Consider the following 27,621-nt stretch of genomic DNA (forward strand, 5'->3'; position numbering starts at 1 on the left):
TAATCATTTTAAGTATTTTAAATTAGGCATCATTGTATGAATTAATATTGTATTGGTGTTGATAATTAATTAACCTTTTCTGTAATAGAGAGCATACTGAAACTATAGTAAATGGCAGTTATTAATTAATTTCTCATTAGCATGAGTATGTAGCAAGTGCACGACAATAACTCATTAACCCTCATTCTCACCTTATCATGCCAGTGTAATCAAAAAGGCAGCGTCATGTATCAAACAATGCATTTCTCAGACCAATTAGATCACTGAGAAAGCCTAAAAGACTCAGGAAGCGAAAGGCCAGATGTTGAAGAATAACCAATCCAACAAAAGTGAGCTTTTCAACATGACAAAACACGACTGAGTGGTAATTTGTGAGAAAGAAGCAGCAGAGGTAGAATGATCCCAGTAGGATTTAAATTGCAGGTTAGACTGACAGCTCTCTTAAAGCACTCTGCTGTACTCCTGATCTGAAAGAACTGGTATTACTGAGTCTCTGAACTGGCTGATAGCCCACTAGAAAAAATGTCACCCAACGTTGCTCTGTGGCAGAATGTGTGACCAGGCAATATTCAGGTTGCCAAGCGTGTGGATGTGTATTTTTACTCCCTGCTCATCCGGTCAATGCACCCTGCTATTTCCCAGGATCATTTTGTGTAATGACAGTGGTGTGGCTGGGAGAGTGATGGTTTAATATAGACCCTGCTGAGTGGGAGTACACATCACCACATCTTACCAAATACAGGCCAGCAGGCCTCTCCCACCCAAATGAAAACAGAAGAAATGAGTCAAGGAACAAGTGAATGATTAAGAATATTGTTGGCCTACAATATAACTGCACTTGTAACAATCTACAAGCGGAGAAATTGGAAACCGCTCAGCACTTTTCCACAATTTTACAAGATTAAAATTCAACTAACAATTCAAGTTTCAAGCGTTTGATCTGAAATGTCAAATGTATTGTAATGACCTAACACAATAATACGTACTAAAAAAAACTAATTCACTGTATATTTCAAAAGCTTTTCAACAGATCAAACTGTCCTGTACATGGAGAGAGAGAGAGAGAGAGAGAGAGAGAGAGAGAGAGAGAGAGAGAGAGAGAGAGAGAGAGAGAGAGAGAGAGAGCGAGAGAGAGGTGGGTGGAGTGGGATCTTTGGAGGGGGATTAAATACTAAACAGAAGAGAGAAATAGAGAAAATTAGAGGTTTCACCTCCAACATCCAGCTGCTTCCTGTCCTCCTCCCCACGTCCAGTCCGCACCTCTCCGGGGGGCACTAACATGTTATTATTGAGCAATACTGGGACTTTCAGAACAGATGTTCACTGAAGGCACCATAAAAAATTAAGACGGTTAAAAATGGCTATAATCTGAAGTTCAAAGGAATAGCCTGACAGAGTGAGACCACTTAAGTTTCAAGCACTCAACAAAACCAACTAAAGCAGATATGATGTGAGTTTGATGCGTGGTAGCGTTGTGTGCGTGGTAGCGTGTTGAGATCCTTCATGGGCGATCTTCCTCAACCTTTTGTTTAGAAAACGCTCACACACAATATTGTCCATAAAAGGAGACGCCGTAGCATATAAAGCTCCATTAATCAAAGTACAGTAGCTCAGCATCTGGGCATACAGAGTTCAGCAGTGGCAAAGAAGTCACATCATGTAAATCCAGCCCCTAAATCAAGATGAGAACCATGTGTGAAGTATTTAGGGGGTTCAGGGTGATACCCTCTCATTTGGTTAGCAGTCACACATACTACATCATTGCAACCATCACTAAACAATCTCACATCTTAAGCTCACCATCAGTGCCAAGAAATCCCTCAAATGCCATCTTGAAAAATGATCTCATTTTACCACTTCTACAAAAAAAAAAATTCTCCATGATCTCACTGTAACTCTCAAACAACCTTGTAACTGCCAAGAATACTCACTAAGCCTGCCAGAGGATCTTATCCTCACTACCAAAACGTAATTACTCACGTTTATTTCCTTAACTTAATAATTTTGTCATGGGATTAGTGGACACTAATACATCAACCCAGGATAAAGACAATATTAGGGTTGTCGAATTGTATCATATTAAAATGGCAGTGTCATATTAATAACACAAATAAGGAGGCAATCTCTGCATCAGCATATTTCTTTTCTTTTTTTGGAAACCATTGTGAACAAAACATAGACAGCCCAAAGTGTTTTGAAGTTCTGCCTGTCAGCCTAAGGTCACGTGGACTTGTACAGACGGTAAGTACCTGCTATACTGATTAGAAAGATGCCACAAGCTACACTGGGAAAAACTTTGAAAGTTTCTGGTATAACTGTTGTACTAGGTCAAAATGGTAGAACACTAATGTTAACAACATGTTTGGTCATTTAACCACTATTGAACCACATAATACAGGTCCACTGACCCCATTCAGCCTGAGTGAGAGAGAGAGAGAGAGAGAGAGAGAGAGAGAGAGAGAGAGATAGGGGCTGGGAACAGAGAAAGACACAGAGAAAGACAAAGAGAGAGAGAGAGAGAGAGAGAGAGAGAGAGAGAGAGAGAGAGACTGTAAACCCTCTTGCCACAAATGTTCAGTTCAGTAAAATGCACAAACTCAACGGAATGGAAGGACTGGTCTCTCAGTGACCTTGTCAAAGAATTTAAGGGCAAAGCAAACACTATTTTCTCCCATTTGTATTTCTCCTTACAGCTCTGTCTTATGAGTATAGTGTTAAATGATTAAAATGTGCAATGGCTTCTGACAGGCTGCACATACAGGGTAGCAACATTAGCTATGTGGGGTGAAGGATAAAGTTTCTGCCTATTTCAACCAACGGTTCTACTTGGGGAGGAAATCAAAGGAAGGCAGAAAATATGCAATAGGGGAGACATTTCTCAACTCTTTCCCCACTGCACACTAAGTACATTGGGGAAGGACAAATGAGAGGATGCCTACATGAGACAAACAAAAGCTTAGGCAACAGAAATCTCCTAAATCTCCCCCAAATGAGACTGACCAGACATCTGTCTCATCATAATGGAGCTGGGAGGGCAGACGAGACATGCACACCTTCCCACATGAAAATAACGAAGAACAGACGGACTCGTATGTCCCCAGGCCTCTGTATGGCAGCCACAGACTCTTCCAGATAGAGCAGGACCAGGAGAGGGACTGAGGCGTGTGCCCTCTGGGGCTTCCTCATCCCTCAGCACGTCCCAGACACAACCAGAAGAAGAGCACATGACCACACGGCCAGAGATCGAGGGAGAGTGAGGGATTCTACAGAGAGTCTCCAGCAATAACAAGAATGACAGAATAATGGGGGTGACACATAACAAATGAAATAACATCACATTGAAGTTGTATCATTATAGTGCTGGAGGTATTACAACAACTTAATTAGAGATGCATTTCTGCAAGGAGATGTGGCAGCAGTGGTCGACCATAGCATACCGTAACCTATGCAATTATGTGGATGCTCACACTTTACCTTACAAAAGACATGCTTGACACCCCCACCACCTGTTGGGTGAGCAATACATACAGTGGGGAAAATAAGCATTTGAACCCCTTGCGATTTCACAAGTTTGGCCACTAATTGTAATGGTAGGTGTATATTAACAGTGAGAAACAGAATATCAACAAAAAAATCCAGAAAAATGCATTTTATAACATTTATGACTTTATTTGCATTTGATTCAAAAAATAAGTATTTGAACCCCCAAAACTGACTGACAAAGTACTTGGTGGAATAACCCTTATTGGCAAGCACAGACGTCAGACGTTTCTTGTAGTTGGTCACCAGGTTTACAAACATCTCAGGAGGGATTTTGGTCCACTCCTCTTTCCAGGTCCTCTCCAAATCTTTAAGGTTGTGTTTTCAATGGGAGGGAATGAGGTTCAAGCCCAATATTCCACGTTACATGGCCCCATCCATAGTCCCCTTGATGCGGTGGAGTCGTCCTGTACCCTTGGCGGAGAAACAGCCCTAAAGCATAATGTTTCCACCTCCATGCTTGATGGTGGGTATGATGTACTCTTGGGGTCATATTCAGCACCCCCCCCCCTGTCAAACACGGCAAGTCGAGTTGATGCCAAAGAGCTTGATTTTGGTATCATCTGACCACATTCTGTCTCCCAATCCTCCCTAGACTCATTCAAGTGTGCAATGGTAAACTTCAGATGGCCCTGTACATGCGCTTCCTTGAGCAGGGGGACCTTGCGAATGCTGCAGTACTTCAAAAAATTACGGCTTGGTGTGTTGCCAATGGTTTTCTTGGTGACTCTGGTCCCAGCTGCCTTGAGATCATTCACAAGCTCCCCCTGTGTAGTTCTGGGGTTATTCTGCACCTTTCGAATGATCACTGATTCCGCACGAGGGGATATCTTGCATGGAGCCCAAGACCTGGAGTGGGTGACAGTTGTTTGGTGTTGCTTCCATTTATGAATAATCGCACCAATAGTTATCTGCTTCTCACCAAGCTGCTTGCCGGTGGTTTTGTAGCCCATTCCAGCCTTGTGCAGGTCTACAATCTTATCTCTGACGTCCTTGGACAGCTCTTTGGTCTTGCCCATGGTGGTGAGGTTGAAGGTGTGAAGTATGATTCTTATGAGTCACCAGTTGAGATCAGGTATACCTTGTTAGACCTAATGAGGACTAATCTGTGTGCTTTTTGGGCACATAACTGGCCATTGGGAGCCAGAATTCTTGCTGTTTGCTTGGGGGTTCAAATACTTATTTTTTGCATCAAATACAAATAAAGTCATAAATCTTATAAAATGCAGTTTTCTGGATTTTTTTGTTGATATTCTGTTTCTCGCTGTTAAAATACACCTACCATTAAAATTCTAGATCACACATTTCTTTGCAAGTGGCCAAACTTGCGAAGTCGGCAGGGGTTCAAATACTTATTTCCCCCACTGTATCATCTGACCTCATCTAACATCTAACTACTTGGTTCCTAAGAAGAGCGCCTGTTGTCTTTGCTTTCTCTCCTCAGCAAGAGATAATCAAGACTCTTTTCTTCAGCTCAATACCTCAGAGGTGGAATGACTTACCTTGTGCTATCTGATCAAGTGACAGCCATGGTAGTCTACATTTGAAGAGTGTCACAAAGCATTTAACCAAGAAAAAGTTAAGAAGAGTTACATTTCTTCTTAACTCCACTGACAATGGCCCTCATTCTCGATCTTTTTCTGTAATTCTTCAGAAATGTTTCTTACACGACTTCGCAAAAACAACGTAAGAGAAACGCTTCCGCTGCATTCCCGCACGCTTGAAAATGTGTTCATAAACAGCCAAAGTCTTCTCAGCTGTGTTCCTTCCGATTAGTTTCTTAGATTGATGCGCGTTCTCGTGAAAGTGGATTTGCATACATACACGCCCCGCCAGCTCCTTATTAGGGCACGCAGCCATTAACCAAGTGTGCTGTCGGATTTTTCCCAAATCCACACGAAAGCAACTCGTGACAGGTGTTTATTAATAAGATGGAGATATTTTCTTACGTGAACTTCCGAAGTCCGTAAAACACATTTAAGAAGTCACTTTTTTTAAAAAAAATCGAAAAATTGCTACCATAAGTGAGAAGACAGGTCACGAGTAGGAGTATAAATTGCAGTCAGTGCTGTCAGCAAAAATAGACACCATAGGTGTGAAGACTGGTCACGAGTAGGCGTATAAATTGCAGTAAGTCCACTGACAGTTCTTAGAGATTGGGTTTAGTGTTTATTTATTTATTCACTTACATTTGCAGTGTTCGTGTACATTTGCAATCACATTCAGTCATTTGGCAGACGCTTCATCCAAAGTGAAACGTAATTGTTAATGATACAAATATTCTCGTATTTATTATTATCATGATTATTTTAATCCGAGGATGTCTGTAGAGTTGACGTGAACACAATCACCAACGGGTTCTCACAAATTCAACCGTTAACCCTTTTACTGTAATACGGAGTTTTTTCAAATGTCATTCCTCAACGCGATTCCTCAAATAACCACAAGATGGCCCGTGGAATCGCATTTGAGAAGATTCCGGCAGAGTTACGACTGATATTTCGCGTTCTGAAAGTCGTCTGAAGTTCAGAAGAAAGCACGGAAGAAAAAACTATGGAGAATGGCAAATGTTTTCCTAAATCCACTGAAGTGGAGTTCCTTCTGAAATCCTTCTGAAAGTCTTCCCAACTGCTGTCGAGAATGAGGGCCAATGTTCCCAAGGACAAATCTGGCATTCATGAACGTTTTTTTATCTGAGATTTTTTCTTAGCTAAGAACAGGATTTAAAAATGTGGAAAAGTAGTCGTAGATAGGCCAGAATGGAGTGCTGCCATGTCCTTAAGGGCTGAATTTGTGAGATATCATTGGTGATTGCGTCCACATAAATTCTACAGACATCATCAGATTTAAATAATTATAATAATAATAACAACATAACAAGAATGTAACAATTACGTTTTGCATGTAGAGTCATGATTCTACGAGGCATCGTGATGTCCTAAAATAAATAAAAGCGCTACACTGTGTGGAATAGAATGGACACATCTACATTCTGCAACAGTACCTCCACCTCTGAACCGGTGAAGTTAGGTCTTCGCTTACTGGCCAGTGCACCACCGGTGGACTGTCTCCACAGGATTGTCTCCACAGTCATTATGTGATGGGCATTATGGTAAAGATACTGTAGAAAGAGATAGGATTGTCTCCACAGTCATTTTGTGATGGGCATTATGGTAAAGATATTGGAGAAAGAGAGCATCAAAACTATGCCTTCTTTGTTTATGAACAAGAATTTAATTGATTGGAGGAGGATGGAATTCAGTCCACTTCAGACCAGCTAGCAGGCTGGCAGACCAGTTAGCTACCACGCTAAAGGTGTGACCACTGACTCTTCATGGTATATGAGCCCTCCTTTTGATGGGAGGTTTCCTCTGTTGTCCAGTAAAGCCACTTTATCAATGTGCATGAAGGGAAAAAGAAATCTACCATGACAAATAAAGACACATAATAAAAGAAGATAAGCATCACCATTGTAAAACAGTTAGAACAACTGTTCTAACAGTTACCCTCACACACAATCAATCTTTCTCATTCTCTCTTTCTCTCTCTGTAGTCATGTGACTGTCTGGCCATGAAAAGCTTTGAAAGTGGAGACCCGGATGCTTCCACCTCTGCAGCCTCACACCCACAGCATCGATCCCACCCCTGCCTTTCAATAGTCAATGCACAGCTTCAAAAGACCACCCAGAATGCTATGCTGTGTGCATCTTTGCATGTGTACAAGCAAATCGCTTGAGAGCATACGGGAGTGAAATCGAAACACACTTAAACTCTTTGTTTGATTGAACTGTATGAAAGTACAAGATTCAAATAATACAAACAGCTGATATCGTTTTTTGAACAAAATGAGGATATGGATAAGTTATTGTACACATACACACACACACACACACACACACACACACACACACACACAAACACAGACTGCAGCCATGTCGAGGAGCAGGTGTCAGTAACGGGAGTAGGCCTAGCTTACTTCTTCTATCTTGCACTGCTCTTCTTCCAGACCTCTCTGGCAAGCGTTCCTATGGAAACTCAGACACGTTTCAGCTCTCCCTCTTGTTATTTCTTTATTATTAGCTGTTTTGGAGTAGTGTGCTAGGAATAGTCTCATCTCTCTCATCCTCTGTCTCTGTCTCTCTCTCATTACACACAGACACACACACACACACACACACACACACACACACACACAGACACACACACACACACACACACACACACACACACACACACACACACACACACACACACACACACAGACACAGACACACACACACACACACACACACACACACACACACACACACACACACACACACACACACACACACACACACACAGAGACACACTTTAAAACACAAGCTATATTGATGCACTCCTGCTTCCCTCAGCTGACTTCAGGAACACTATTAATGAGAAGTATATCCCACATGCAGTGGTAGTAATGGACTTCAACTAAACAGACCCAAGCTCTGGGTTGATCCATCCATCTTGCAGCATGGTCAGACCCTTTCCCAAATACACACATTCAACAGTGCACAAGTGTAAACCCCAACGTTATACTACATGTGAAAATGAATTGGCACCAGTGTAAACCCTAACGTTATACTACATGTGAAAATGAATTGGCACCAGTGTAGACCCTACCGTTATACTACATGTGAAAAGTAATTGAGTCAATTTCTCTGCCCCTCTCACCACTCCATTCCACACAGCATGTAATACTATGGCAGCCTGTGGGAAAGAGAAACCTAAGCTGCCCTTGTGTCTTTCTCTGGAACCTGAGTCTCTCTCTCTCTCTCTCTTTCTGTCTGTCTCTGTCTCTCTCTCTCTGTCATCCTCTCTCTCTCTCTCTCTCTCCATCTCTCTCTCTCTCTCTCTCTCTCTCTCACCCTCTCTCTCTCTCTCTCTCTCTCTCTCTCACCCTCTCTCTCTCTCTCTCTCTTTCTTCTCACTCTATCCCCTCTCCATTTCAGAAACTACTCCCAGGCTGTCCATCAGCCTTTAACAACACACATCCTGATATGTCCACTAAAGATGAGTCATTGTTCTATTGATCTACATCACTGATGTGTGATGAAAAATGTACAGTGTCTGTAATCGGTTTGCATTTCCCATTACCAGCAAACACAACCACACAGTTTAAGTGAGAAAAGATCTTTGAAGAGTAATGACAGTAAAGGGACCGCTGTGTTTGAATACCTCCAGAAACGACTGGATTGAATTGAAGAGACTTGAGAGAGAGAGGTATGCCATGATACTTCACCTATTTTATCAGATGTTCAGAACATTAATGACTTGAAACCTAGAAAAAGTAGAAAAATACACTGAATGTTTTGCTCAGGGAATCATGTCACATATCTTCAGATCAATTTGATGATTTTGAGATGACATAATTCAATCATTTTCAGCATGATCCCAACCTCAAGACTAATCCCGGTCAAAAGAATCCTGCACTTATTGTTTGGCTGTTTGGTGCAAGATGTATAGCTTTAGTAGAAAGCTAAATACTCAGTTATGTTGGTGACTGACCTCTGGTGCGGTACTCTGCAGTAGCTCCTGGACCAACATGAGGCTTCTTCACAGCTGAGGTCCGATACACGATGTGCTCTCGACCAGCACCGTCCTCCTCCTGCTGGATGATGTGCTGTCCCTTCTCCAGCGGCTCGATAAAGAACTCCTCATGTTCTGTCCGGATCATTCCCGCCTGACAAATGGAAGCAATGACAGATGAGGCAAGATTTAATACTGTACATTAACAATGAACTTCACAGCAAAAACTCTGTACTGGTTCTAGAAAATACACAGGTTGTATTACCTGTCTCCCAGAAGCCACTGTCACAACAAGTGCTATTACATGTACACATATGAAAAGGAACAAACTTTGGGTTACACTAATTTTACAGTTAACCTCGTTTCATCCATATATACACTTCCAAACAGCCCAGTGTCAAGTAAGAGATTACCCAACACAACCTTATCGACAACGCCTTATCGATTAAGATTACCCTTATGATTAAATCAGATTAGCAGTGCTACCTGCCAGGGCATGATAACACATTAAATACTGGTACAGGCAGGGCAAACATGACCTAAATGTTCTAATATGGAGAGGCTCCAGAGTGAGACACAGACTATGACGCTGCAGAAGAGTATATGTAGAGTTTTCCCTCCAATAGAACACAGTTCCTCCTAAATGGACTTTAAGTGTCAGAACACTCTACCACTGAGCCTTGAGTCAGTCTCAGGTGTGAAAAGAACTCATATAATTTTGCCTCGGTGGCTCTGGAAGGGCACTAAGTCTGAATGACCCCTTTTCCACAAAGAGACAGGTACAATGTCACCGTTAACTGTCACAGGTCCAAAGAAAGGCATCTGAAGCGAACACGACCACTGAAAGAGACACAAAATGTCAGTGATGCTACTAATTTAGGATGTCAGGTAATCCCACCTTCAGCTCCTTGCTCTGCAGCTACCACTATGAAAATTACCCATCACTCTTGTTAATGCCATCTGTCTGTTTAGACAACTGGTAATTACCACTCTTCTGACTGCTTCCACTCACGTATCAAAAGGGAGTAGTCTACAGACAGACAGACAGACACACTCACACACACACACACACACACACACACACTCACACGCTCACGCTCATGCTCACGCACACGCACACGCACACACACATGCACACGCACACACATCTGCTACACTACACATGCATATAGTGATTCTCTTTTGAACCTCTTGTGTTGACAAATGTGAGAGGGAGCAAGAGAGGATTTTTGCTGCATATATAGAGGGAGAGTTGTCAGTAAAGAAGGGAAAGATATAGCTTAACACTTGCATCACTGGATCACTAATTGAAAGAACTACTAGAACCACTAAAATGGAAACCTACATTTTTAGAAATGTCAACATTGAACTATATCACCATGAACATAGTCAGCAATTCAAGTTTTATGGAAACATCATGATGAGGTAATTTAGTTTGCCTTTAAACGACAAATAATTGGTTCATGTAATGTGAGCATGTATGTTGCAGGAGCCCAACATAAATAAAAGCATTATGTATCAGTCATGTGTACATATGTACATCTTATATGTAGACTATAGTATTTGGGCTGGATACAATACTTTTTTATATATGTGTTGTCTTTTTATATTCTTCCTTGCTTTTCTTCATGTGATGCCTGTATTTCTCCATGCTCATCCCCCAATTTCTTTAGAGGTAATGCAGGGCTCTCTGACAAGAGCTGATGGATCTGCGATGTGCTGCATGAGAAGTTCCCAGTCCAGAATACCAAGCAGAGTGCAGAGGCACACTGTGTCAGAGAGGAAAGATGACGCCAGGGACTCTGAGACACGGACGTATCGATTGGAGCAAAGCAGTGGAGAAGGGAGGAGAGGACTGGACAATGGCTCACCCTTGGCTTGTAGAGGAGACTCTGAATAAAACATCAAAGACTCAGAGGGATCTAAGAGAGAACACCATGTTCATTTTTCCAAGAACAGGGTGTGGAAGTAGGCAAACAGTCTAGTGATGATGGATTATGGGAGTTGTATTCCACAACTGGTTATGGATGGAGAGTCATTGCATGAATCTTTTATGGACAATCAAAAATGCTTTTATCCAGTATTTCTGAAGAAAAGAAAAGTACTATATGTCACATTCAAATATTACACACTTGCAGATGTCTTTATTATAATAAGCATTTATGTATTATGCACCAACATTATGACAGTAAATATAATTTTTTTTAGGTTGTTGTTTTTTCAAAATATCCTTTGGATGGTATTTATGTGAAGGAGAGGTCAACACACCAGTCATTCTTACTGGCTGCCCGAGCTATTCACTATGTAGTACTCTGCTCTGGATCCCTCAAAACATGTACAACTGGCTTATGCCAAACATGTCTCCAAGACATCAGTTAGCTAATTTGTATCAGGACCAACTGTTCTGTTGTTGGTCTTGGCAAGGCAAGCCTTCTGTTTGTTAGCTAGTTCGCCAGTTGTAGACAAAAACTTTGCAATGCCTCTTTTTCAGACCCTCGTGTCAAGTTCATAAAAGAACCTGCACACACAGGGCACATCGTTCTGTTCCATCAGCCCTATTCTTTAATTGTTGCTTATGTGTGCATGTGTCACACAGACATGTTTAAACTATGCATTGGGTTGTTCCAGCAGTGCATTCATCACTGCATTTTAGACCTCTGCCAGTTTGGTGATCCCATCATCAAGTCCATTCAAATTAAGACATGAGATGAGAGATACTCTATACTTGTTTGCTTTTTAATGTTAAAATTAATTTTAAGGAAATCCAATGCGAACTCCGTCTGTTGTGTCCCCAGGCATGTCCTGGACACTGCACTTGAAGTTAAAGAACTGCTTAGGGAGTTTTTTTTTCCTAGAGAGGTTTCTGAACTTTCTGAAGTGAGTGAATCTGCTTGTGTTTTTTGGACGGTTAAATGTGGCAGGTGGGGAGGGAGTGTGCTATTCCTGTGCCTGACATAAATACAAAGAGCTCACAGTGGTGTAAGAAAGGCTCTAAAACACCACTTAGCCTCCTAACAGGGTCACCCAGGGAGGAGTCGTTCAGTCAGGATGTGGGATGTTGTCAGACCCCAGTGCCATGCCGGCTCACAGAACACACACACACACACACACACACACACACACACACACACACACACACACACACAAAACACACACACACTCACCACAAACACACACACACACACACAACACACACGCATACACACACACACAACACCCACTCGCACACACACAACACACACACATACACATACACATACACAGCACACAAACACGTCCTCATTAAGTTATCAGGACAGGGATTTTGCAAAACTTGCTATCCTTATTTTCAGAGCAAACAAACTTGATCTGTTCATCTGCCGATCACTAGAGACAGAGAGAGGGAGGCAAGAGAGTGAAAACAGGAAATGAGCAAGCATGGGAAGGAGGATTTGGCATGGAAACTGAAAGAGAGAGAGAGCGAGGCAGTGGAGGAGAGGAGAACAACCAAAAAGAGAGAGAGCGGGGTAGTGAAGGAGAGGAAAACAACCAAAAAGAGAGAAAAAGAGGGCAGTGAAGGAGAGGAAAACAACCAAAGAGAGAGAGAGAGAGCGGGGTGGTGAGGGAGAGGAAAACAACCAAAGAGAGAGAGAGAGAGCGGGGCAGTTAAGGAGAGGAAAACAACCAAAAAGGGAACGTGACAGACAAATGATGAGCATGGAAAGGAGTGTGTCATGATAGGACTTTTGGTATCACTAGAGAATGGTGACAACGGGAGAGAACGAGTGGGCGAAAAAAGGAGCGAGACAGAAAGAAAGAAAGAAAACTAAAACATTCCATAGCAGATCCATGGCCTAAGTGACGCCCTGCCTGCCTTTCTTCCTGCTCTTCCCAACGTTCCAGATGTTCTTGGCCTAGTGTTTGAAAAATGAGTTATGTCAAATGTGTGGAATGTCTCAGAGATAAAATGTTGTCAGCCAAAGTTAATCTTGGAGCGATGCTCAGCTATACACTCACAGATATACATAGCAACCACTCAAGATCACTGTTGCTGTTGGTGATAATTAGACATTTGTATCTATCTATTTATCTTACAGATAGATACATACATCTAATACATATATCTAATACCCAAGATGATATATATCTTCTGAAACTATAGATATGCAAAACATATCAAGTTTATGAACACAGTATGTAATACTATTTAAGGCAAGATTGGAGTCAAGGTTATGTTTAGAGGGGCGATTTAATTAATCAAGGCAAGGAAGGTTTATTTCTATAGCACAGTTCATACACAGAGGCAGTTCAATGTGATTTTAATAAATAAAAGAAAAAGGAACATCCAAATTAAACATCAAGCAAAAGCTCATAAGGGTTCAAATCAATAATGGATCATTTATAAATATTTATATTTATATTGATTTGCACACGCAAACTCACACACACACACACACACACACACACACACACACACACACACACACACACACACACACACACACACACACACACTGTGCATATAGTAATGAAATACATACATGAAAAGAAAAATGTGAGCTACAGCTGTTTAATGGTCTTTTTGAGAAGAGCATTTAAGAGACCATTACAGTAGTCGACCCTACTGAAAAAAAAAGCATGAACACGCTTCTCTGATTGTGGCTAAGTATATCTTTCAGATGATATAAGGTTGTTTTGGTGATTGGTTTGATATGGTTGGTAAAGGTGAGATCTAAGTCTATTAGAATGCCAATATTTTGGTCTTGGTCTTTGGTTTTTAAGAGTCCAAGAGTCAAGGTGTTTGCTAATGCTACCTCTCTTCTCATTGTTGCTAGACACAGTATCTGTTTTTTCCTTATTTATTTGGAGAACATTTTTGCTCATCCAATTATTAATTTGCTCTTAACATTGACACATTGAGTCAGCACAGTGAGTATCATCATGCATAACGATGTGTGTATCAGTGTATCAGTGTGTATGATCAATGCTGTTGTTCTGTAGAATTTGACCAAAAGACAGGATATAGAGATTGAACCAAAGAGGTCCAAAACTGATCCCTGGGGGACTCCACCTGTCATAGCCATTCTATCAGATTCATAACGGCCAAAGGTGACAAAGTAACTCTGGCATTCTAAACCAGTCCTGAACCAATTAAGGACTGCTCTGGAAAGTCCTACCCAACCTGTCCATCCGTTTTCTATGATCTACAGTGTAAAATGCAGCAGAACTGATATTTTACCTGAATAAGTATTCTGCCGTATATCTTCTAACAGTTTTATAAGAGCTGTTTCAATATTGTGGTAAGGTCGGATGCCTGATTGAAATGTGTCAACATTCAACAAAAAAACAAAAAAATTGACAACAACTTTCTCAATTATCTTAGCTATAAAGGACTTGAGATAGGTCTATACTGGATTAACACAGAGGCATCCATATTTCTATGATTTCTAAGAGTTCTCGTTTATGACCGAAAGTGTGCTTATTTTGGTAACATGTATTGCAAAACCAAGATGTGGTGTGGTGTGGTGAGGTGAGGTCTGTGTGTGTGTGTGTGTTTGTGTGTGTGTGTGTGTCGGTCTGTCTGTCTTAGTGACAATGCTAGAGGCAGGGGGTGTTTTCAGTTTGCAGTAAATGTTCTCTAATTGGCCGAATCCTTTGGTCTTCGATTTGCAATGGCATGGAGGTGTGAAAAATATGTGTGTGTGTGTTTGCGTGTTTGTGTGTGTGCGTGTGTGTGTTTGTGTGTGTGTGTGTGTCTGTGTGTTTGTATGTGTATGTTTATGTGTGCGTGTACGTGTGCGTGTGCGTGCGTGTGCATGTCTTTGTGTGTGTGTGTGTGTGTGTGTGTGTGCGTTTGTGTGTGTGTCGTGTGTGTGTGTGTGTGTGTGTGTGTGTGTGTGTGTGTGTGTGTGTGTGTTGAGAGAGGGGAACTGCTGTCCTTGGGTATGATACAGTCACATAGCAACAAATGAGCTCTGCACACATACTTTGCCAAAGATATTCATCTTAGTATTTAGAGCTTGGTCTGAGAATCTTAATTTTGCTTTGTATGGCGAAATAGGTTAAACAGGTGTCATTTGGTTTTATGCAAAACCTTACATGATAAATTAAATTGGGTAGATGATACTGTACGAAAAGGATGCAGTTTGGAAGATTCAAAGCATGCAGGCTCTGATTAGATAAAATGCACTTTACTGGAGTGCAGGGAAAATAGGGTGATGCGTTATCTAAATCTACTGTGTCTTAGAGAGGATAGTAATACCACAGATGAATTACCCAATCCTGTCTGGAAATGAAAACCCCAGTCTTAAAGGTCAACTCCACCATACCATCTGTTAGTATGAGGATTCGGGGGAAGTGCAGGTGCTACATCAGTCCATGACGATAGAGGAACGCATGCATTCAAAAGACCAGGGGGAGGCCGATTCATCACTATGTCTGTGACAAATCACTTGGAGATGGATCCTAAGTGGGACTGAACCAACAGGGGCAGAAATCTCAGACTCAAACCCCACTAAAATCTTGTATTCCAATTTCATCTTATATTTCTTAAACCTATTCCTTCAGTAGCCCCATACTGACCCTCTTACACAACTACATTTGAAATATAAGCACAAAGATACTCACAAATGTTCTAATAGTATACAGTGCCCTCCGCAATTATTGGCACCCTTAGTGAATGTGACCAAAACAGGCTATGAAAAAATATTTGTTTGCTGTTTATCCTCTTGGTCTTTCACTCAAAATATTCTCAAAAATCTTACCTTTACATTGAAATAAAATTATTGAAAGAAAACATTTTAATTTTACATTAAATAAATATTATTCTCCTAAACAGGTGTGCCACAATTATTGGCACCCCTAAATGTAATGTTTTGAGCAGCCTCCCTTTGCCAAGATAACAGCTCCAAGTCTTCTCCTATAATGCGTGATTAGGTTGGTGAACACATGGCACGGATCTGAGACCATTCCTACACAGTATCTTTTCCAGATCCTTCAGATTCTTAGGTCACCGCTGGTACAATATGTTTCAGCTCTTTTCACAGATTTTCTATGGGGTTTAGGTCTGGGGACTGTGATGGCCATGGTAAAGCCTTTATTCTGCAGTCGGTGAACCATTTTTGTGTTGATTTTGAGGTGTGCTTCGGATCATTGTCCTGCTGGGAGGTCCAACCACGGCCCATTTTAAGCTTCCTAGAGGGGGCTGTTAGGTTTTCATTTAATGTCTGCTGGTATGTGATGGAGTCCATGATACCAGGTATCCTAACAAGATGTCGAGGGCCTTTGGAAGAAAAACAGCCCCCCAACATCAGAGATCCGCCACCATATTTCAAAGTGGGTATGGGGTGCTCTTCTGTATGGCTATCTTTCTGTCTACGCCAAACCCACCTTTGAAGCCTTATTTTGGTCTCATCTGACCATATAACTCTAATATAAAAGTCTGACTTACATTTGGCAAACTGTAGGCACTTTAGTTTGTTGTTGATTGACAGCAGAGGCTTTTTTCTGACAACCCTCAAAAACAACTTGTGGTGATGTAGGTGCAGTCTGATGGTAGTTCTGGAGACTTTCCGACCCTTGGACTTAACTAACCTCTGCAATTATCCAGCTGTGATCCTTGGAGATTCTTTTGCCAGTCGAACCATCCTCCTCACGGTGCGTGGGGTCAATTTACAGATAGGTCCTCTTCCAGGCTGATTCCTTACATCTCTTGTCGCTTTTAACTTCTTAGCTATTGCCCTGATTGTGGAAGTGGGTATTACCAACTGTTTAGATATTTCCTATTATCCCTAAATCCAGGTTCCAGCAGTTAAACAACTTTTTGGCGCACTTTGACACTGAGTTCTTTTGTCTTTCCCATCTTGATGAATGACTAAGGGTATTTGGCCTGTGTCACCTCATATTTATACCTCTGTGAAGCAGGAAGCGATGTTTGACCACTTAAGAGTTCCTAATCAAACAGGTGAACTCAAAAATGTAAAAAAATGACTGGTAATATAAAAATCACATTTGCAACCAGTTAAAATGGAGCAAAGTTGACTCAACCTTTGTGATGTGTGTCTGTGTATACCGCACTGAGCATGAAGAAAAGAAAGAAGAGCAAAGAATTGTCTGAGGATTTGAGAACCAAAATTGTAGACAAGCATGGACAATCTCAAGGCTATAAGTCCATCTCCAGAGATCTTAATGTTCATGTGTCCCCTGTGCCGGTGTCATCAACAAGTTTACAGCCCATGGCATTGTCACTAACCTCCCTGGATGTGGAAGGAAGAGAAAAATGTATGACAGAATGCAACAAAAGATTGTTTGAATGGTGGATAAATAACCTAGAACAACTTCCAAATAAATTCAAGCTACCCTGCAGACAAAGGGTATAATGGTGTCAGCTTGCACTATCCGTCGCCATTTGAATGAAATGGGATGCTATGGTAGGAGACCCAGAGGACCCCACTGCTGACACAGAGACATAAAAAAGCCAGACTGGAGTCTGACAAAACTTTCTTGGGGAAGCCAAAATCATTCTGGGAGAACGTCCTGTGGATAGATAAGACCAAAGTAGAGCTTTTTGGTAAAGCAGTTTACAGGCAACGAAATGAGGCTTTAAAAAAAAAGAACACGGTCCCTACAGGCTAATATGGTGGAGCAGGACCGATGTTTTGGGGTTGCTTTGCTGCTTCTGGAACCTGATGCCTTGACTGTGTGCATGGCATCAGGAAATCTGAGGACTACCAAATAATTTTTGGGCGCAATGTAGGGCCCAGTGTCAGAAAGTTGGGTCTCCGTCAGAGGACATGGGTCTTCCAGCAGGACAATGACCCATAGCACACTTCAAAAAGTACCCAGAAATGGTAAAGACAAAACACTGGAGAGTTCTGAAGTGTCCGAGATGAGTCCAGATCTTAATCCCATAGCACAACTGGGGCATGATCTAAAATCAGTAGTTGGGAGAAGGCACCCTTCAAATGTGAGAGACCTGGAGCAGTTGGCAAAAGAAGAGTGGTCCAAAATTCCAGTAGAGAGGTGTAAGACACCTCATTAATGGTTACAGGAAGCTATTGATTTCAGATATTTGTATTTCTTTATTTTTAAGGGTGTTCTACCCATTATAAAGTTGAGGGTGAAAATAATTTTGTCCGGCCCTTTTTTGAGTTTTATGTGGAATAAAGTCAGATTTGGCATTATTTCTCAGATTTTTTGTGTTTTTCCAATGCAAACTAGGTAAATAAACATGTGAATACAAAAGCATTTGTAATTGCAACACTTTTCTGGGAGTAGTGGTGCATTATCTGACAGAAGTGCAGGGGTGCCAATATTTTTGTCCATGACTGTATATAAATTCATATATGATTTTGTTGCCATTTTGTGGCTCTCTGCTGAGAAAAAAATAGTTTTTGACGCAAAAAGAGCTTTAACATTTTGGAGAGTGAGTTCTTTTAACAATGTCGTGCCTTAGAGAGTGAGTCTGTTTCCCCATATTAACGTTCTACAGTTTCATTATTAGCTGTGACAAAATGTGAAAATCTCTTTGTTCTCTAACATTCTAATAACATATTTGTGATCATCCTCCCCAGGGACCAGCCAGAGCTCTATATATATATTTGTGAATGTACTCCTCAAAGAGTTATAGTTTCAGGAGTTGAAAACTTGACTTCAAGTTTGAATGAATGAATGAATTTCTGTTCCGTTCCGACTACTTGCAGAAGGATATGAAAGATGTGAATAAGAAGCGAAACACCCATTGTCAATGGCAGCGGTCATTATTCTTTTTCGGCTGTCATTATTCTTTTTCAGCGGTCATTATTCTTTTTCAGCGGTCATTACTATTTTTCAGCAATCATTATCAAGAAATATTGGACCTCCGTAAGTTGGGATGGCCCATTCAACTTAATCAAACTTTCTGCAACATTATGAGTAGCTGTGTAATAAGTAAGGGATAATGGTCACTGGGGCGGCAGTTTATTTAAAAAATATATGAAACGAGGCAAAGAACTCCACAAAGTTAAGTTGAGTTTCCTCTGCCAGAGCCAACATTTTTGTATAACAGGACACCTCAAAGGCCGTAATTGTCTGACTTTAAAAAGAAGCCAACTTGTTAGTTTACCAGGTTACAATTGATACCAGTGTTGCTTAGCCCAAATCCTTTCCCTCTAGCACTTTAAGCTCGGAATTCATCCCATTTACACCATCAGAGAATACGTTTATTTTGTTCTTTAGCATGCCTCGCTACACACTCACTGTAGTAGCTTCTTATAATGGGCAGCTTTTCAATCAAGCTTTTATTACAATTATTGTTATAGTTCCCATTCAAAGTTTTTAGAGCAATGATATTGAACGATGATTACACTTTTTTACCTGATCTCCTTAATAGGTGTCCTGTTTTAAATTCATATTGAGACTCCTTCCAGCCAATCAGAAAACAGTACTTCTTGTCTCCAGGATGATCAGCAACATTAACGTATAGCCAAATCCATTAAATGTCAGTCAGGGGGCTATGGTTCCCCTCCTTTATTGCCAACACTGGTCAAATACACCTTTCAAAAATTCAAGATGGCTAGCTAGCTCACTGGCAGAAGTGGAAGAACGAGTAAGTTAGATGAGGTCTAGTATGTTTCAAGCTAACCAAATTGATTCATGAAAATAATTCAAATGATTCTAAAATTAACCGCCCTGAACTATTTGACAAAATGTAAAAGTCTATATGTTAAAAAAGGGCGGGGCCAAGCATGACCTATGACCTACTGTTGTAACTTGTATTTCACCTGTCTGGTCACCTGGAGTCAAAGAAAAGAATATTCTGCTTCACACTTGGGAAACAGCTCAATACACATGACTAATTATTAGTGCTTTATTCTATGACACAAGCACTTGGGAAAGAGAGTCTTCACAATTCCGATTCCCGCTGCTCTGGAATTACACTGAGAATGGCAATAGTTGGAACAGGTTTGTCTAATAAAACAAGTCTGTGACAATAAATGATTGTCCCTGCTTTTTTAATGCAGATGTCTGTTACCACATGATAGAGATTAATGCTGTTTTTTACAGTGCAGATCTGTTACCACCTGCTAAAGATTCATGCTAATTTGCCATCTCTAACCTCATTTCTAACGCAATTATTTTGCCTAGAAATAGTTCACACCTTCAAGTGCACAATATGCTTTCATCAATTATTTTTACTTTGAAATGTGAGGTGTCACTGACCTAGGAAAGTTGACAAATGATCTCAAGTAGTCAGAACTGACTGTTTTGGGAGCACATACTTGAAATGGGAATAAGGCAATGAGGATCTCAATGGCTTTTAAATGTAAGCAGCACAGTAATGAATGTTAAACAACTCTAATTCATCTGAGAGGTCATTTGTACCCAGTGAGTGGGGACCTCCCCCTAGCCAATAGACAGTGATTTATCTGCGCTTGTGAAGATTTATAAGAAGATAAAGACGACTCGCAACTGCAAGACATGGTCTCAGATTCACTTGAACGTGGCCTAAAACTTCAAACTTAACTCAGAAAGTCCATATGCACCAATATTGAAGGGCAATGTTGCAGGGCCCAGTTTTAGAATATAATATTTGAAGAGCGTACATCTCATTATGGAATCAGACCCAGGGATCTTCTGCTTCTGCTTCAGCATTTCTCTCTCTCTCTCTCTCTCTCTCTCTCTCTCTCTCTCTCTCTCTGTCTCTCTGTCTCTCTCTCTCTCTCCTCTAATAAATATACCTGTAACCTAGCAACAGTAAGAAATTAGGTTCTTCCCCTCTAGCTCCTGCACAGTGACAGCTAGAGCTCAATAACCAATTGCATTCTGAGACACCTTCTCCCCTGGTAGCCTGTAGACCAATCAGAGGACACCTTCTCCCCTGGTAGCCTGAAGACCAATCAGCCACTGAGACAAGGGGGAAACTGTCTGCCTATTCACTTCCATCCAGGCCCAGTGCCCTGCGCCCCACCCCAGGAGCCAGGGTACACGCATGGAGGCAGGCCCCACCCCAGGAGCCAGGGTACACGCATGGAGGCAGGCCCCACCCCAGGAGCCAGGGTACACGCATGCAGGCAGGCAGACCCAACCCCAGGAGCCAGGGACCACCCCACCCCAGGAGCCACGCATGCAGGCATGCATCCATGCATCCATCACCACTCCCATGGTCACATACTTGGTTGGATGTTGAGCTCATGATAATAGAAATCTGAATCAAAGGTTTGACCCCACAGGTCTTACATTGTAAGCCATATGCGAAAGACAAAAAAGATAAAACACACATTCAACTGTAAAAGTGGTCCTTCCTCTAAGGTCCATCTTTAACCGCTTGTAGTAAGGCACTGATAGAAATACAGCAATTAGACAGTTTGTTGTCCAATGTGTATAACCACTGGTGATTAAAGAAAAAGCTTGTTATACAAGCAAACAGGGTGACTGCATCTCTGCCAGTCGGTTTGAAAAACAAATGCTAAGGCCCACAGCAGCCTTGGAACAAGCTTGGCCTACTAATCACAGCAATGCGATGGCCAGTCATGCCTCACTGTGTTTCTTCATTACCACACAATCTCTCAACTTATCTACTTCCTTCCCTGCCCCCAAACCCAGACGGTTAACCCTTTTATTGCTCAAGCGTCTTTGAGTATTTAGAAAAGCGCTATAGAAAATGTAATTATTATTATTATTATTATTCATCTGTTCCTCTCATCTATCAAAGGAAACATTTTCCATATCTCCAACTGAAACCTGAAATGTAATATAATGATAGTTTTCTAGGCATTTTATAATGCCTTATGAGTTTTTGTACCTTGAGTCCTACCTACCTGGGGAAAGAGCTTGTTATCTTTACTCCATGTTTAAATAATAACACAAAAAACATTAAAGGCACCCAGTGCAACTTTCGAGGCTTAAAAATAAACATTCAATTTCTAGTCTTTTTTACACATAGTAGGTTTCAATAACTCCATACCATTACATACCGACATTCAAGCAGCAAAGATGAGACGTCGTTGTGTGGTGAGAACTGATAGAAAATCGATAACAACAACAATCACCGCCATTTTCTTTATTTTTTGTAACCTACAATAAATAAAGCAGGCTTCCAGTCAATGGAAAAATGGCTTCTCCCCACCGGCGATTGTTGTTGTTTACGATTTTCTATCAGTTCTCACCACACAACGACGTCTCATCTTTGCTCCTTGAATGTCGATATGTAATGGTATGGAGTTATTGAAACTTACTACGTGTAAAAAAGACTAGAAATGTAATGTTTATTTTTTATTGAATGTTTACATAAAGTTGCACTGGGTGCCTTTAAGGATTATGTATACTTTGCCACTATAATGTTTTTTTTTTTCATTCTTACTCCAATAACTGTTCAAACATTTATTTGATTAAAAGGTGCAATTGGAGAGTAACATAAACAGCATTGTATATCCTGCTTTTATACACAATAGGCCTAACATCACATGCTATTTTAAAATACATTCGTCAAAACTATACAGAAGCTGTTTTCAGTATGTAGAAAATTCAATTTTGCTTGACTTTCACAGTATATTGTCCTTCAAAAGCCTCCTACGTGGTGTGAACTGACACTGATAACTAGAGCACAACATATTTGTTCACTTCATAAAAATAGCAGTCCTATAATGCTCTGTCAACTAACCTTTTTTCTTCATGGCAACCTCTTTGCAAGTTTGAACAGCTTATTTCAGAATGTTGGAAAACATTCAATAGAAATGACAACCCACCAATCCACGTTACTATAACCAGCAATAACACACAATGTAAATAATCACAGCAATGCGATGACCCTTTTATTGCTCAAGCGTCTTTGAGTATTCAGAAAAGCGCTATAGAAAATGTAATCATTATTATTATTATTCATCTGTTCCTCTCATCTATCAAAGGAAACAGATCAAGTGCACTAAAAGACTTCCAAGGCCACAATTAAGTAATCGCTGTTAAATATTTCCAATGGTCAGGTGAGAGATTGTGAGAGCAAAATCATTTGAAAGGACAATTTTCTGAATGCCATTCAGTTCTACACAAGACAATGACACTAAATAAAGATATTGGTATGGATTGATGGATGGGATGGATGGATGGATAGAAAGTCAGTCAGACAGACAGACAGACAGACAGACAAATTCAACACTGATTTGGGCTTTAAACCATCTCCCTTTGCTGTCATTGACATTACATAGACTACATGTCTGTTGTATTTTGGACTACTTCTAGAATGCATTAGCTTGCAATATTAGCTAGTTATTTTAGTTTTTACCATATGTGGTAAACCTGCCCCATGTCATAATGATAGCTAACATGTGTGGAGGACTGGATGCTGGGTAAAAAGCATTGAGAGATGTGCCTGAGAGCTCCTGCTTCAGAAGACCCATCACTTGGAATCATAAGCCACAGAGTACAGCAATACAGCCAATGAATACAATTCAATTGTTCAAAATCTATTTAACCTTTTTTCTCAACAACATTTATGGAACATTTCACAACATTTGTATACCCTTTCTAAAGTAAATACTCTGGCTAGTCAACTTAAAGTTAGGCCTGGTAATTGAATTCAACCCTTTATACCGTAAAGCTCTGGATCTAATAACAGTCAGGTACAATGGCAGTGGAACAAACAGCTGCTCAACAGGTCTTGGTGTCAGAGCATTGAGACATATTTTAATTACTGCCATAAAACTATGATAACTATGATTAGAGCCTAGCTTCTTGTATTTTACTGTACTGCTCAGTTAAGCCCTCTACTTACAACACCTCACAATATGCACCCATTTCAGACTAATATCATTATGAATACCAACAGCAATAACAAGTCCCAACATTTAGATTTTTGCATGAGAAAGTCGTGACTTGTGCCTCATGACTCCAAAGCCAATACTGCTGTTTACTTTCTCGCTCTCCAACTCTCAGATTTCCTTGAACCTGTCAAAACACTGTTGAAATCGCCATGGACGACAGACAAGAAGAAGACGGTGGGGGAAAAAACTCCACCTCGTATACCTTTGAATTTTATGAGGCTGCTTTCCCTAGTCTGATTTCTCAGCCTCTTGAGAAGAGATGGATCAAAGCACGAGAAATAAAGGAATAAATTGCTTGTTGGGGCAGGCCAAAGCTGTTTTTTTTTTTTTTTTTTTTTTTTAAACCTGCATGAAAGCGAAACATCAATTCTGTTGGTAATGATTCCAACACCTGCTATTATTAATACATGATGTGTGTTATAAGATCCAGGAGGTATTGAAATACACATCACTAGAGAAGATAATTTGCCTCCTCCACTACCTATACTGGCTGTGATCAAACTGTAAAACTGAACATTATCAATATCCGAGAAGGACACCTTTACTTATTGTGTATCTGTTTTTATACCTACGGATATGTGTACAATTTTCATTTTAATTATCAATGTACATCATATCAAACTAAAGTATTAACCATATGTCTAAAGCATTCCATTATTCATTAGAGTTAATCTCAATAGATCTAATAAACATGTCCAGCTTTTCAGCAGCTCCTCACATTTTCCCTGGAAGGTCAGTCATGAAGAAAATACCAGAGCTTGAATTTGAGTTTTTAGGCAGACTGGGAATGAGGGACAATGACAGCATCAGCACATGAGAGGAACAGGGGAGCTGCTTGAAACAGGCCCTTTGTTCAGCCCTCATCACATACTGTAGGAGAGAGGTAGGGTGCAAAGCCCCTCAGGGAGGGATATTCATGAAAATGTCAAAATAAAACAGATCAAGTGCACTAAAAGACTTCCAAGGCCACAATTAAGTAATCGCTGTTAAATATTTCCAATGGTCAGGTGAGAGATTGTGAGAGCAAAATCATTTGAAAGGACAATTTTCTGAATGCCATTCAGTTCTACACAAGACAATGACACTAAATAAAGATATCGGTATGGATTGATGGATGGGATGGATGGATGGATAGAAAGTCAGTCAGACAGACAGACAGACAGACAGACAGACAGACAGACATGTCATAATCCTAATTTCAATGTGATCAGTAGAACTGGGTATTGGCACAGACGCCCCAATTGAATTGAATTTTGATTCACAAGCCAACAATTTGATTCAACAATTGAATTTAACAACTCGATTCAATTCTGATTCAATCTTCATATAAATGTGATATGAAATACTATATTGCAGCTTTCCATATTTAGAGAGATGTTAAAAAAAGATCTTAAGTAGGGGTACCAGATTTCAAGATGTGGAAACAAATTGTGAAAACCACTTTAAACAAGGCCAAACAAATTAAGTTTGAGGCGCACATGGGTATGGTTGCTTTAACAGTAAAACAAAAATGATGTCATAACAGGTTTTCCTCTATGAGTTCACATGTTGCACAAGTTGATGGAGTAACAAGGTGCAGGACATCTCTGACACAGTGTGCCAGTAGAATAGAGTTGATACGTGAGGGGACAAACATTACTTTAACGAACAGTATAGCAAATTCAACACTGATTTGGGCTTTAAACCATCTCCCTTTGCTGTCATTGACATTACATAGACTACATGTCTGTTGTATTTTGGACTACTTCTAAACGTTTTCTGTGGTGGTGTGTCTAGGGTTTAATAGACTGCGAAGTGCTATACAAATCTTGCTTTTAGAGAAAGTAAAATTTGGTTTGGTACATAGTTGTTGTCGCTGGGGGTTGTGGGTAGTTTAGTCCTGATGTGAGATGAATGAGTGATGGTACGATATTGTCTCCAACGATTTTATCAGTAAACCCCTATTTTCTGCCTCAGTTCCTTGCTGAGAGAATTAATTATTGACATAGCAATATCACTTAAGCAAATAATGTTCTGTTAAATGATAAGCAGTTGCATGTTTTTACATGAGACACAGTGAACATTTTCACATCTCCCTCATCCGTACAAACTAGGAACCTTCTGTTTACCAGTGTTATACGAATGGCTGTTGGTGTGCGGCCAAATGCTGTTTTTAGTAAAAATGCAGTTCCCTATCGCAGCTGGACTGCGATGTTACATTCAGGGCATGACACCTTTATGGACCTATCGAAGCACTTTCTATTCACGCCGGAAGGCCCAATTGCGACGAATCACAATACGGACCCCGCCCCCTCATGTACCTATAAATTGGGGGTGATTGAGTCGCTCGCCCTCTTTTGACTCTTCGATACTAGAAGCTACAGACCGTCAAAAAAAACTTCTACCCGCTCAGCGTATCCTTTATTCTTGTGTGCTATTTTACTCTTTTGAGTTGGTGAGTTGTCGGATTTAATTTCCTTACTAGCTCTGAGTTCTACAAGGATATTCAACGCTTTAAGCAAGCTACTGTCTAGCTGGTGACCACGCTCGTCCTCAACTTGCCGTCTCACTACTGCTTACAACGCACTACGTTGATATAGCTCTTGCTAATTTGTGTTTCATTTCAGATGATGTCCAGGCAGTGGCTACGTCCCGGCCTGCGATGTCTGTGCTAACCATCTCTCGTTACCGACACGTCGAGACTAGTGTGCCCTGACTGAGTTGATGCCTGACGGCCGTCGACTTTGGTAGGGTAAACGAGCGATGTCTTACAACCTTCTCCGGTTTAGTGCCGCGAGTTAAGGCTTCTAGACTTACAGTTCGAGTTAGCTCCCTAGCTTGTTGGCTGTTAGCTTGATAGCAGGCTAGTCTACTGGCTTCCCTGCAACTAGCTTGTTCCCGTGGGGGAAGTAAACAAACTCGTACTGTACTCCTGTCGCTAGCGTGAGTTTACGAGTTAACACTTGGTCTTCAGAATGTTCGTGCTAGCTGCCTAGCTTGTTAGCTTGTTAGCTCTAGCCCTTGACTACACTGCTATCTAGCTAGCTTACCGTCATCTACTGTCACCATTGGTGACCTCCGAACTAGTTCTGTACTAATGTTTTTCTCTCTTTCCAGTGCCTCGGCAGACTGGATGCTCCGCATGCTTGGACCGCAGGGATGCTAGACAGCTGATGCACTCTGAGCAGTGTTCGCCGTCAACATCAGCGAGGAAGCGAGCTGCTGCTGGAGCCCGGTGCTGCTGCTGGAGCCCGGCGATGCTGCCGGAGCCCAGCGCTGCTGCCGGAGCCCAGCGCTGCTGCTTAACAGCGGGGAGACGAGACAGCTGATGCACTTTAAGCAGTGCTCGCCGTCAGCGGCAGCGGGGTGGCGTGACAGCTGATGCACTCTGAGCAGTGCTCGCCATCAACAACAGCGGGGAGGTGAGACGGCTGATGCACTCTGAGCAGTGCTCGCCTTCGGCAACAGCGAGGATGCGAGACGGCTGATGCACTCTGAGCAGTGCTTGTTGTCGGCAACAGCGAGGATGCGAGACAGCCGATGCCTGCTCAACTGGAGAGACTCTTCCAGCTGAGCGGCGCACGCCGTAGGTAACAGCCATCCCTCCTCTACGCCATCCCTCCTTCCCCCTCCCTCCTGTGACACAGGAGAGCTGCTGGACAACATCGAGAGTGGGCGGCGACGCTGTAATGGGCTACACTGCGGGGACACTTACCCAATCTCACCTATTACCCTGTGTCAGCCCCGCCACCGAAAAAAGACTGCCTGCTGC

The 27,621-nt window shown here is 41.4% G+C and overlaps 1 protein-coding gene across 1 annotated transcript in view; it reads right to left on the reverse strand.

Moving 5' to 3' along the window:
* The window catches only part of LOC308367432 (A disintegrin and metalloproteinase with thrombospondin motifs 2-like), a 167,871-nt gene that overhangs the window by 86,720 nt on the left and 53,530 nt on the right, over positions 1–27,621 (reverse strand). The window contains exon 3 of the mRNA XM_080841340.1: positions 9,076–9,250. Coding sequence (XP_080697466.1) covers positions 9,076–9,250 — 175 coding nt within the window. The remainder of the gene's footprint in view (positions 1–9,075; positions 9,251–27,621) is intronic.

The sequence above is a fragment of the Sprattus sprattus genome (genome assembly GCF_963457725.1).
Source record: "Sprattus sprattus genome assembly, chromosome: 6".
Classification (NCBI taxonomy): Eukaryota; Metazoa; Chordata; class Actinopteri; order Clupeiformes; family Clupeidae; genus Sprattus; species Sprattus sprattus.